This window comes from Talpa europaea (assembly GCF_964194135.1).
Source record: "Talpa europaea genome assembly, chromosome: 2".
Classification (NCBI taxonomy): Eukaryota; Metazoa; Chordata; class Mammalia; order Eulipotyphla; family Talpidae; genus Talpa; species Talpa europaea.
In genome coordinates, this window is record NC_140068.1 from 80,373,753 (window position 1) to 80,387,744 (window position 13,992).

At 39.7% G+C, this 13,992-nt stretch overlaps 2 protein-coding genes across 3 annotated transcripts in view; both read left to right on the top strand.

Moving 5' to 3' along the window:
* Window positions 1-9,198: 9,198 nt before the first annotated feature.
* Window positions 9,199-9,318, top strand: LOC311167559 (uncharacterized protein; the record flags this gene model as incomplete). The annotated part of the gene is made up of 1 exon (XM_084228651.1): window positions 9,199-9,318. One exon carries the CDS (start codon window positions 9,199-9,201, stop codon window positions 9,316-9,318), a length of 120 nt encoding a protein of 39 aa, XP_084084777.1.
* Window positions 9,319-9,347: 29 nt separating this feature from the next.
* CILK1 (ciliogenesis associated kinase 1) overlaps window positions 9,348-13,992 on the top strand; it is a gene marked incomplete at both ends in the record, with an annotated part of 36,789 nt that continues 32,144 nt past the window's right edge. For both annotated transcript variants that reach the window (XM_084227723.1, XM_084227724.1), the window contains 2 exons: window positions 9,348-9,448; window positions 13,098-13,152. In XM_084227723.1, coding sequence (XP_084083849.1) covers window positions 9,348-9,448; window positions 13,098-13,152 — 156 coding nt within the window. The remainder of the gene's footprint in view (window positions 9,449-13,097; window positions 13,153-13,992) is intronic.

Below are 13,992 nucleotides of genomic sequence, written 5' to 3' on the forward strand. Positions count from 1 at the left end.
GCAGCATGTCAGAATTCAGCTCAATTCTGACACTACCTAAATGGAGATAGTGTTAGATTCCAGGGGTTAAGATTCAGGCTTCCAAGGCTGCCCTTTACTTCAGAGGCCAATCACAAACTCAGTTTGTTACTGATGGTTCTGACCAACCAGCTACAAATCAGAGGTTACCATGACCTATTCCTTAGGTTTGACTAATTTTCTGACTCACGGAATTCAGGAAACCCATGTACTCACTGGATCACCAATTTATTACAAGAGATACTGAAGAATATGAATCAACAGCAGATGATTCCCTGTATAAGGTGAGATCCTGCAGAAAGGAGCATCTGTCTTTCTGGAGCATGGGGCTCTGGTATGGGGGCTGTGGAAGCTCTCTGGTTTCCCAAAAGCCCCTCCTTTTGGGTTTTTTTAGGCATGATTAATGAAATCATCCATCACAGGTGATTGAAATCAGCCTCCAGCCTTTGCCTGTCTCCTGGGGTAAGGCTGAAGTTCCGACTCTCTAATCACAGGGTTGGTTCCTCTCATTCATGTAATAAAAAACATCTTTATCATTCTCAGCACTTTGAAAATTCCAAGACTTTGGAATTTCCCAAAGTCCTTGACCTGATGACAAGATAGGAATTGTGGATAGACCACAAAGATTCGTGAGTAATGTAATTCAGCCTCTGAACGACTATATCTGATATGGTCATGTGTTTTTCTTATATATCAGAATATCACAGAACTTGTGGACCCTACTCATGAATTAAGAACCCTGATACATGAGTTCTTTTCTCAGAAGCTAGACTTGAATGAGATAAAGGCACGAAACAGTTTTCTGGAGACTAGAAGAGGGCACAGAAGATATCATTTTTTTCTCCAGTCAATCCAGTGGGTACAGTAGCTGAATACCGCCATTAGTGCACTACTTTGTCAAGGAAGACAAAGCAAATTCCACATAAAGAAGGTACTTTTGCCTTGTAGCTGCTGTCCCCTATGCAGAAAACAAGTACTAGTCCAAAGGCAACATACTTAAAAGATACTTTTGCTAAAAGATATGTGGGCAGAAGAATTAGGCCTTGTAGAGGAAGATATAAACATGGATTCAATATTTTTAGTACCCTTTTGAAGGAAATTAACAGTATTAGGTTACTCTTGTGAAGTTATGACACACTTGAACCTAGAATGTGATGTGTAATTACATGCCGGTTAAGGTAAAATAGAGCTCAGAAGGGCCATGAGAAGAGCCATTTAATTATTTTGCTCATAATCCAGTTTTCCTGTGAGGATAGATGAAAGTAATGGAATCTTTTTCAGTGTAAAATGATTAAGGCTCAGGGAGAAGAGCTCCTCATAAGGGTCTGGATGGTGTAAGTGGAGCAGCTAAACCACCACCCGGAGAATTCCACATTGGCATAAACTTTCTCCTATGTTAAAAAATGACTAATTATGGCATTTATTCAATGACTATCAAGGTTTCAAAATATAGAGCAGATTGCCATTGTCCCTGCCCCCAGTCTCTTTTTCCGGGCTGTGAATGAGCAGGCACCTGATCTGAGCTGCTGGCCACGAGCAGATGTTGCTTGCCTCCACTGAGGATTGAAGCCGAGGGGAGGGAATTGGGACCGATCACAAGAAGGTTTTCCCCAATGTCACCTAGCCAGGAAAATCATAACATTTATTTCAAAGATTGATTGGAACTTTTTGAAAGCAAAATAAACTATTTCTCTGTTCTCATTGGGTACAGACTTACCCAGAGGCTGAAGGGTGACCTGGTGACTTGAGGGGCTTCTGTGAGTCTCTGAGACCTAGTAATTCTAAGCATTGTGATGGGCGGCCCCGGTGACCTTACCTGCTTTAGCCGACCTATAGTATTTATGATTCTTCCATTTCAGGAAGAACATTTCTGCTCAGGTCAAATAATTTGATTATCGTTACTTTACATATGAAGGAATAGAAACACTGAGAGTTTTGAGATCCTTACCAAGGGTGTTACAGAAAATAAATAGCAAATGTGAAAATTCAAATTTTGCCCACTCAGACAACCTTTAGGTACCTGCTGTGTGCAAGTGGAGTATGAGGTGTGGGAATACAAAGACGAAGGAAACTGGCAGTGTGGTGAGGACAAGGTGCTGTGGTGTGTCAGGGAGGGAGCCTGTCTGTGCAGCTTAGGCAGGAGGTTCTTAAGAAGTATTTGAGCTGGACTATGAAGGAAGATGTGAATTCTGAATTTTGAGCTGGTTGAGGCAGCGAGCATTTATCCCTCTCTGAGAGAGATGTCATTCCGCGCATGGAGTTTCTCTGAGTCACTCTCTTCTCTTTGCTAGCTTTCATGCATGTGACAAAGAAAACAAGAACATTGATCCATTTCTGTCTTAGACAAAAGTAGCTTGATTCCTGACCCAGAGAATCACAGAATCATAGAGCAATAGAGCTAAAAACCACCTCACTGCATCAAATCCAGCACTCAGATTTCACAGAACTTAAGCCCAAAGATGAGGAGACACTCCAAGTTACAGGGTATTGGTGTTGAGTAGAAATGGGGACCCTATTCCTCTTTGTCTGCATTCACTTTGCCTCCTCCGTGGGTGTGTTGGTCCTGGGAAGGTCCCTACTGGAGTCACCTGATGTTTAATTGCAGAATGAGACCAAGTAGAACATGATCACATCACTGGTTTCCACAGTTGGACTTTAATCTGCAACATACTTCTTCTCATTCCTCTCATTATTAGGCCTTTAAAAATGTTCATGAACTTTGGGTCTTTTGCAATCTTTCCTTTAGGTTCCTGTTTCAGATTTATCACTTATTAGGTATATAACATTGCGCAAGTAACTAGTGTTTCAGATTCCCTGTCTATAAAATAGAGGGAATAATAATAGGATCTATCTGGTAGTGTTGTGAGAAGGACATGTGTTAATATATCAAAACACATAGCAGTACTGTACACGTGATTAGTACTAAGATAATTATTATTACCTTTGCAGCTTACGTTATCCTAGCAAGGTATGTGTGGATTAGTTATAAGGAGTGATTTATCCAAGTTAACTCTTAGTCAGAGCAGTATTTAGAAGTGTTACCCATTAACAAGTTGAATAATTCCCAAGGTGACAAATGGGCTGCTAAATTCTAGCCACTTCTCAAGCAGTGCTTAAGGTCTATATCAGGAGTTGTGAATTCAAATGCTGTGGGGAGAAGAGGAGGAAATGTAAGTGACTCGAAGTACGATAGCTGGGTTGTGCTTGTTAAACAATAAGAAATTGCTCTTTTTTAAAAAAAAAATTGTTTTTTGCTCATTGTTTTCTTTAAAGCCTTTTCAGATTGTGTTTCACTTTGTCATTTTTGACAGAGGCATAAGAGGTGAGAAACTCTTTTATTCCAGTAAAACAAGGGGTAAAGCTATAAAAACAAAAGACAACTAAAAAAAAAAAAAGGGCAGTGGGCATGGCATCCACTTTAGGGACCACAGGGAGACTGTCACAAGCTGAAGTCCATGCTCAGTCCACGGGATGGAGATGCCCTTTTTATCATGATGGAGTGCCAGGGACCACAAGCTGTTAGCCCCGTGTTGACACTTTAACTTCTGGAGCTAATTTCTGATATGCCTATCAATAGATATCTGGAATAAATTTTGGTATACTTCTACAAAAATGTATATTTCACATATTTCTAAATTGTGCTACATAAATGTAGGTAAATCTCACAACCATTGAAAATATTTTTTTTTAACCTATTTAAAGAGCCCAACAGTAGAAACTGTCTTCTGCTTATGGAGTGAGGAGGTCTCACTGAAATGACTTACAGAGGATGGTGGAGAGGAGCTGACAAGATGTGCTTAAGAAGAACCAGAGAGATGTGATAGTATTTATCTTTATAGTCAACTGAGACTTGAGTTAACTATAGCTAAAGATATAGATTAGTTTAGCAACTATTGTTCTAAATGAGCATTCAAAAACACTAAGTTAAAAAAAATACACTGAAGGACTCAAATTTTTAAAAATTAGCTGCTGTTTCATATATACATTTTATACCTTTGATATTTTGTTCTTTCTTTCTTTGAAGAACCGACTTTGCAGATGTAGATATCTCTCACTAAGCATCAAAGAACAATGTACAATAAAAATAGTCATTTGTGTGCTGAAATTTTTTTTCCTGATACAAAATCAGACTGAGAATTCTCTGATTTCCTTGGTAGTCTTAAGTTCTGTTGCTACACGCGGTAAGTTTCATTTTTGGTGACATGTAGAGTGAGTTCCATGTGTGGCTCCACTTATTGTACAAGGTAGGATTTCTTCATGATTGTCACCTGCCATGTTACAGGGCTAGGACAAAATTGTACTTGCTCGGCGTGAATTAAGACATAGACACTATTGGGGAAACTTCCAAATCAAGAGAGCAAGAAAGGTATGACTGTCCTCATTTCTCATTCTACATGGAGAGACATGCTAGGTATTGGTGCTCTAGTGAACATCAGTGTGAGTGTCAGAACAGTCTTGTCTGCAGGGTCTACTCAGACAATTTTCAGACTCTGGGGTTAGTTACCAACTGTCGCTAGTGGTTGACTGGGAAAACCATATGCCTAGCCTGTGGGACATTTTAGGCCTAAGAGAGATTGGGTTCGATAAACCCGAGGGAGAAGGAAGCCCCAGTCCTAGTTGGCTAGTTGTCCAATCAGTTCTGAGGGATAACTAGGGCCATTTGGGGCACCCCTTCGTACCACAATATGCTCTTCCCAAATAGATGCAGTTGGTGGTGGAGAGAAAATGAGCTTCTTCTAATTTGTCTCCAAATACATACCTTCTCAGTCTTCAAAGCCATGCTAACTGCAAAAGATCAATCTGTCTATCAATAGGTTAATTAATCTAACACCTCCTGTATAATATTTTGTACTTTGTCTCAGAAGTCAGTATAACCTTAGTCCACTGTTATCAGGAAATCTTCACTTGTGCACTAGGCAATATTTAACAGTGGCTTCAGCAACAAAGACGTTTATTTTGGTCATGTAAAAGGAACTCTGAGCCAGATATTATCAGGAATCATACAGTAGCCCACTGGTATCAAAGACTTCATTTTCTTCCCTCTCTCCCTTCCCCCTTTTCTTCTTCTTCATTCCCTCCCTGGGATTCTCAGCAGATGGGACTCTTACCTTTAGATATGACTTCTCATAGTCATCAGAGACTGTCTTAGCTCTAAATCACAACTTTACATAACCATGTTCAAGGCAGAAAGACAGAGCAGCACATCTCTTGTTAACCACATTAGGGAGTAAATTCCTTTCAGAACTCTCTCTTCCCTCACCAACTCACTTTCCATCTCATTAAGTCAGAGCTCATTAAGTCCAATTCCTAAATAATCTTTAGTAGTAAGTGGAATTGTTTTGCTTGGTTCAGACTGACCAGATTTCATGCCTGGGAGCTATAGTAGGTGGATGCCTTCTCTGGTTATGTTGAATCCTAAATAAAACCAGTGTTCTGTAAATTAAGCAATAAGGGTAGCATTGCTGTTCAGTAGATCAGGGTTGGCATCTGTTATATATACTTTCTTTTTTTAGTGCCTGGTATATCACCCTGTTCTTTGCCCTGAGCAACAGAATTTTTGCTCTTTACTTTCAGATTAAGATATGAGTCATATTTATTCCCACAAATGTGATGATCAACTAGCAATACTAATGTCAAAGGTATTTGATCATTTCCTGCTGATGTGTGCAGATTTGGCTACTGGTTGAATACTACCAGTTGTCCAATCTAATGCTAATTCGGATAATGCCACTTCATTTTTTTAGTATAGAGAATAATTCACTAGAGTAGAGAATAGAAAACTCAGGTAGGAGTTATGCTTCTTTTGTATGGTTTCCTACATAGGATAACTATGTATGTAACTAATCCTTCCCTCTTTTCCCCTTTGTATAATTGAAATAATTACCATGACTTCCTAAGTCTCCTTTATTTCGTTTGTTCTGTTTTTCTTCAACTATGCTCATGCTTGTATTTAGACTTCTCATTATATTCTTTCATCTCTCTTGATGTCTGTCGTCCAAAGATGAACAGTAATTCAAGGGTATGTTGAGACTGTCATGTCCCTTGTTCTGTACCCACAGCCACCATGTTGCAAAACCCAATGGGCACCATCACACAATGTTCTATGTGTATGAAATACCCCAGAGTTGCATGGTGTGTTAGCCTCATTGGAATACTATTTCCTAATAAGAACTCCAATAATGCACTATCTTTTGGGGGAAAAAAGTAGAACCTCAGAACTACTTGTAGCTGCCTAGTGAGCATCTTCAATGAGAGGTCTGTACACATCTCAAATTCAACACTACAGAAAATAGAACCCATTATCTCTGCACAAGGTCTAGTAACACATAAACACACATTCCCTGTTGCAAAGCTGTGTCTTCCTATGGTAAAGATTCATTCAGTCTCGGCTTTAGATATACTTCAACTCAGACTACTGTAGTGTCTTCTAGTCTTACTCATCTATTTGGTCTCTTGGGGGCTCTTCCTTATGTCATTTCCCTGCTTTAAACCCTTGGATTACATCCCCTCTGCAATGTAAGGACCTGACGCCTACGTGGCAAATATACCTCTTTCTTTTGGTATATACCACCTTAGGTTTCTGGTGATTTCTTGACATTTTCTTACTGTGTGCCTTAGGTTGCATGCCCTAGCCCTGTACATTAGAACTACCTCTTGGAGAGTTTTCAAAAATACCAGCACTCAGTCTCCACCCTTGACTCTTAAGCATTGGGGCCTGGGCACCAGAATTTGATAAAAGTCTCTTAGGTGATTCTAATTTCTAGGTTCTTGCTCTCTTGTGAACATACCAAGCTCTTACATCCATCAACATTTTGCATACACTTTCCTTTCTCTATAGTTCCTTTCTCTCCCTTTCCTGCATAATAAAACCTTGCTCATTCTTCAACACCTTAATACAACTTCTTTCTAAAGAGTCACCTGATCTCTTCCTCCTCCTAAGAGTTGATTGCTGTCACAACACTTTCTACATTTTTCACGTACATGTCAATTGTGAGTTACTTAAAGGAAAGACTCTTACCTTATCCATATGGGTCCCCAAAGCCTTGCATAATGCTTAGTATTCCAGTAAAGTTTCAATAAAATTATATATGTCCACCTGGCATCAATGCCTGTTGAGATATGGGTGTGTACAATCATTGTATACCCGAGATAATGTAAGATTAAGAAGTAACTACCATGGCATGGTGAGAGATAAATCTTGCCAGAATAACTGAATTTTGTTCTGTGATAACATGACAGACTGTAACAAGGAGGAATTATTATGGTGATTATGTGTTGAATGACCCACTCAATCTTGATTTCAGTGAAGATCTTAATTCTTTCAGAAATATCTTTCTCAATGATACTGTAGGAAAGCATTGTCCCAATTATGCAATGTGAGTAGACAAGGAACTAATAGGACATTAAGTATCAAAGACTTCTTTGATTAATGATTAATAGATATGAATCAGTATTCCCAAAAAAGTGGGGGAGAACCCACATACAGTTAGAATGTAGATCATTATTAAGTTTTGGTCAACACAATTCATCAAGGTGATGGAGAAATGTGTGAGGATCCAGACATGAATGCCAAAGATAATTAAAGGAATGGAAAATAGGTCCTATGAGGAAAGATTGTGTAATTAAAGCAGAAGAAAGCTGAGAGACATACATTTGATTACTAATTTCATGTGCCTACACATTTTTTGTGAGATAGTTTCTTTATAGCCACAAAAAAAAACAAAGTGTGAATTTAGCTTAAACTACAATCAGCAAGTTTTAGTTGTTTATTAAGAAAAACATTCTAATGAACTCAATTACAAAATACAAATCTGATCATGTTGTTCACCTGCATTCAAAGGCTGACTTGAGTCCTATCATCTCTGTCAAAGCCTACTTGTTTTTAATTTGTTGGAAAATGAAATTATGAATGATATAGAAATCATATGTCATATCAAAAATAGAGATAAATATGAAAAAGAAGAAACAGGAGAAAACAAACATGGAGCCAAAAATTGCTATGGTGTTGGCCAATTGTCTTTTTGTGTTATATTGAAATAGAATTTGATTCCAAAATAATCCACAATGTCGTGATCATAAAGTAGAGGACTTTGACATAGGAATCATGTCTTATGAATCTTAGGATTTCTGCTGTTTATCCTTATACATTCATCCACTAATATTTGCATCCATCAATGAATCTTGTCTGGCACAAATCTTACTGTGATATTTGCCTAATAGTGAATTTATTTTCCTCTTTCCTTCTACATTTATTGATTGAAATTCTTCTGGAAAGAAAAGCTACTTAGGCTGGATTTAGGTGCAGAATGTCAGTACTTCTTGTCATTTTCTGATCTTTTGACAGTTATATTTTTGTAAATATATGCCTTTATTGTTGTTATTTAAGCATTTATACTTTATTACTATTTGCATAAAGGACTTGCAATCACTTAAGTTATTACTACATTTTCTTTATTATAGGCAGACTGAATGACTCAATTTTATAAATAAAAAAAAATCAATGACATTATTACAGAAAGACAACTGAATGGGGTGCACTCTGTATGCAGACCTTAAGAAATTATTAGTTCTTTGTTTAGCTTCCACATATCTAGGAGTAAAAATAATACTACTGATGCCTCACCTCAAATAGTTCATGGGACATATGTAAGTTCTCTCAGACCTTTAACTTTAGCATTTCTGGGCTTTTGTATGTTTACATTGTTACATAAAACAGTCTACTGAGCATGGATTCTTATACCTCAGCAACTTTCATGAGCCGGTTATCATGCAGGGTTTACCTACAATGATTACTCAGTAGAAAAGCATTGCATTGCAGCTGATTCATTTCTGAGCAAATTTCTTGAAATTTGCTTTTCAAGAATGTCACCTCTAGCTTTTTCAAAACTGGAAAAGAATATTTAGACCAGAGGTTGATAAACTTCTATAAAGGGTCAAATAATAAATATTCTAGGCTTCATAGGCCATTCATTGCTGGACTCTGCTGTTGTCATTAACAGCAACCATGGATGACATGCAGGCAAGTGGGCTTGACTATGTTCTGATATCTACAACTGAGCTGGGAGTTACAGTCAGTTGACCCCTCCGTGAGACTGTGAAAATACATTGATGCAAAGTGTACATTAGTATTTATCTTTTTTCTCCTTTTTCTCTGTAGGCAGAAGACTGACCTTTGAAAATATGTATTTGGGAGATAGTCACGTTCTACTCAATACTTTGTGCTGGTGCTGCCATCGAAAAATCTGGTTACACTCCGGGGAGGCCTGCTGCCGCTGCAGGACTGAACCCCCTCAACCCTGAGATGAGTGTCCGGCCTGAGCGGGCACACCATGAATAGATACACAACGATCAAGCAACTTGGGGATGGAACCTATGGTTCCGTCCTGCTGGGAAGAAGCATCGAGTCTGGGGAACTGATTGCCATTAAAAAGTAAGATTTAACCTTCACACTCATGAATTCACCCTCAACCTACTCATTGTCAGCAGTTTTCACTCTACCTTCACCATTCCTCATCTTCGAAAAATTTCTAAAGGAGAGTGGATGGAGGCATGGAGAGGAATCTTAGACATTGATTTCTGTGGGTGGGATAATTGTTGACTCTTGAATAGTCTGGAATACTTATTTTAGGGTCTTAAACACATTCCCACTTTAGATTTAATACTTGGATTTAGTACTTTTTCAAAATATGTTCTCATAGTGTGAGGTACAATGAGCAAATTAAGAAACATTATTTTAGGGCCTCCCTTGTGGCACAGGGATTAAGTCTCAGCACTCTGAAGCTATCTGCAGCCACTGCAGCACAAGTTCGATCCCTGGCCAGGGAGCTACCCACATGGCATATCAGACTTCTCCTGTCTCGCCTTCTGCTCCCCTCAGCAGTGTGTTTCAGTAGATCCTCCTGTTCTGCTCCCCACTCTGCCTCTGAATCCTCTTACCCTCTGCACCTCTGGCCAACACCCCAGCTCATGTATGCATAAATAAAAAAAAGAAATCTTAAAAAAAAGAAACATTATTTTATAGGAAAGGAAACTGAAACTATGAGCAATTAAGGGACTTAATTTGGATGGCTTACACAGGTGGTGGTGGTCTAGTGACTAATGTCTTGTGCCCCCCACCCCATTGTATTAATTACAAGAATTAGTGACTTTAAACAACCCTCATTTATTATCTCAGTTTCTATGTATCAGGAGACTGGGGTTGACTTAACTGTCACATGGTCTCTCAGGAGACTGTTATCAGAGTTTGGCAGTGCTGGGCTCTCATCTGTAGGATGGATGGGGGAAGGCTCCACTTCCAAGCTCATTCACATGATTTTGGGCAGCACTTAGAGCCTCAGTTTCCTGCTGGCTGTTGAATAGAGGTTGCTCTCAGTTCTTTGTCACATGAATCTTTCTAAAGATTTATTTATTTCTGCATACAAGAGCTGGGGTATACAGGCCAGAGAAGCGGGGGTGGGGGTGAGAGGATTCACTAGAGACAAAGCAGGGAGCAGAACAGGCAGACTGACTGAAATACACTGCTGAGGGGAGCATTGGGCGAGACAGGAGAGGTCTGCTTCGCCATGTGGGTTGCTCTCTGGCCGGCCGGGGATTGAGCTCGTGGTGCAGAGGCTGAGGATTGCTTCATAGTGCGGTGCTTAATCCTTTGCGCCACCAGAGAGGCCTTGTCATGGGAATCTTTCTAAAAATCATCTCATTGTGTGGCAACTTATTTCATCAGGACATAGGAGCCAGGAAGGCAGGAAGGCAGGAAGACAGTTTTCTACCGAGATGGAAGCTACATCTTTTTGCTCTTGTGAACTTGACATGGATGTGATAGTCCCCCAAATTACCGTATTCTCTTGGTAGAAACAAATAATTGGTGGAGAGAGGGTTATACCAGGCTGTGAATGCCAAGAGGTGGGGCACTTCAGCGACCATTTTACAGTCTGCTTGCCTCGTCTATCTATGTCCAGTTGCCCTCCTCTGTATGCCCAACTATTGATCATCTAGTCCTGCAGATTCTAACTACTCTTTGTCTGATCCACCTATTTCTTTTATTCCCATTCATTCTCCTTGCTTCCCATTCAACTAACTTCCCATTCATTTTACCATTTTTACCATCTGTACCATGAGAAGAGTTTCCTCTAAAGGGTTCCTTGCTTTGCCTCTTGCCCTGTCCATCCATCCTGAAGGGATTTCTTTAGATAAACAAACCTATCTGTCTAAAATTGTTTATGACAAACCTTGTGTCCCTGCTGCTCCATTCTGTCCCCCCTGATTTTAGTGTGCTGTGCTGTGGTGTACAGTCCTGTGCCTGCTGCCAGTGTGCCACCTCAAGTGCACACAGAAGACTCGACCAAGACACCTTTCACGCGGGTTCATAAAACATCCCACCACGACAGAGCCCCAGGTGCCCACCTGGATGTCAGCTCAACAAAGCACCATTTAGTGGTTTCCACCTTTCTGTTCCCAGTTTCCCTACTCCTTGTCCTGACTTTCTGGAATTACTTCCCAAATAAATGGCCTGTACTCAAGTTTTGCTTCAGTCTCTGCTCTTAAGGGAACCCTAAGGTTTTAAGTTCTTCCTATCAGTTTTAGGGTCAAAGCCTTTAATGTGATCCACATTGCTGCATCATTTGGTCCCTGCCTTTTGCCTTCAGCAGTATCTCTTCTCGCTGCCCCCTGCTGTTCTCTCACAGCCATCTGGTCTTTTAACTTCTTGAACTCACCAAATACAATTTTGCCCCTAGGCTTCACATGATATTTCCTATCTACACTTTGCACTAGGCTAAATTCTACTCGCCCTTTCAGCTCTTTGTAGAAACACCATTTCACTACAGGAGGTTTCCTTGGTACCTCAGACTAGAGTAGGTGACTTTGAGGTCCAGTCTCATAATGCCAGCTACCATTTCTTCAAGTACTTAACACAGAAAATGATTAATTGCCTGCCTTCCTGCTATGACGACAGCTCCATGAGGAACGCCTCTTCATCATTGTGTCACTGGTGCTGATAAAGTCCCTGAGTAATATCTGGGGCATGAATAAAGGGATTGGTCACTCAACCAGAAGACAATGTGATATTAGAGACAGAATTGAGAGTAAGATGGAGAAGTGGAAGTTGGTCTGTGAGAGGAGCCAGCAGTGAGATGTTGGCAAATCCTGTAACTTCTATTTCCTCATTTCCTTACCTGTCCTGTCTGTTTCACAAGGCTAACATGAGATTCAAATAAGACGCTGCTGCTGAACTGTGATGAAAGATGTAACCTTGAATCTAGGATTTCTCATTAGCTAGAAGGGTGCCCTTTCTCTCACCTTAGACTCCAGACCAGGGGTTGCCAAACCCTTTTTTTAAGGATCAGAGAGCAAATATTTTAGATTTTGTGGGCCAGAGGATCTGTTACAACTCAGCTCTGCCCATGTAAAATGGAGAGGAGCCATCAACTGCATATGAATGAATGAGTGTGACAGTCACATACCACAAAATACTGTTCTTTTGAGTTGTTTTCTCCAACCATTTAATACGTAGACACTATTCTGAGTTGTACAAAAACAGGTGGTGTCATGGAGTTGACCCCTGGCCACAGTTTCCCAACCTCCAGACTGGAGAGTCCACAACTGTGCTATCCAACAGGGAACAAGTAACCATATGTAGCATTTAAATTTAACTAAAAATTCTGTTTCTCTGTTGCACTAGCCACATTTCAAGTGCTTAGTAACAACATGTGTCTAGTGGTTACCATATGGAGGAGCATAGACCATTTCCACCAGCACAGAGAGATCTACTTGGCAGCTCTGGTCTAGATAAAGCAAGCCTGAGAGATTTCTCTCCAGGGCAAGGCTAGCTACTTAGTGCTAGATCAAGAGAGTAGTTCAGGCCTCTTTACACTGCACTGTATCACCTCTGGGAAAATTTTCTCATGTGGGATTGATTGCACTGCCAGATTTTAAAAGAAATGTTGTTTGTGATTAGCATAATATCAAGTAGAAATAAAAACCAGCTTTAATCACTATTCGTTAGTTCAGAATGAAAACACAACAAAAAATCAAGTTTATTCTGTTGCTGGGAATAAGAATGGTATTTGTTTCTTCTCTTTTAGAATGAAAAGAAAGTTTTATTCCTGGGAGGAATGCATGAACCTTCGGGAGGTTAAGGTATTTATTAATACACTGGGGAATAACTTATGTATGGTTATTAAAATAGTTTTATACATGCTTTGATTTATAGTTGATACAGTCATTCTATTTGAAACGTTTTACTAATGCCAAAAAAAATGGGGGCAAATGATATTATGCGGTGTACAGTTAAAATAAGATTGGTATATTAATGTATCAGTGAATATACTTTGTTTTAAAAACATTGATACAGTACTATTAACTACAGATTTATACATAACTACATAACTCACTAGTTTCCAACTAATATCCTTTTTCTTTCAATTTTGTATTAAGTACATTTATATTCTTGCATATCCATCACCACCATCCACCTCCAGGACTCGTTTCATATTGCAAAACTGAAAGTCTGTTCCCATTAGACACTAACCTTTTCCCCAAGCCCCTGGCAACCATCATTATTCTTTGTGTGTCCATGAGTTTGACAACTTCATGTAAGTGGAATCTTGCACAATTTGTCCTTTTATCTCTTATTTCACTTAGCATAATGTCCTTCAGAGTCACCCATGGTACAGTATGTGTAGAACGGTCTTTCTGTTAAGACTGAATTGCATGTGGAGACCACATTTTATCCATCCATGGGTCTTTAAACTCTTCCTTTCCACTGAATCCTCTTCAATATGTAAATGTGCCCACCATTCTCATGAATCCAAGAATATCTCAGCTCTCTCTGCCCTTGAGCTTCTATCACTTATCTTCCAAACATCCCCCTTCACCCTTATCTCCCCACCTACTACTGACTTTCCACCTACTTGAATTAGGCACTTCCCTCTGCAACTCTACCAGGCTATCCTAAAAATCACCAGATGCCAAGTCTGG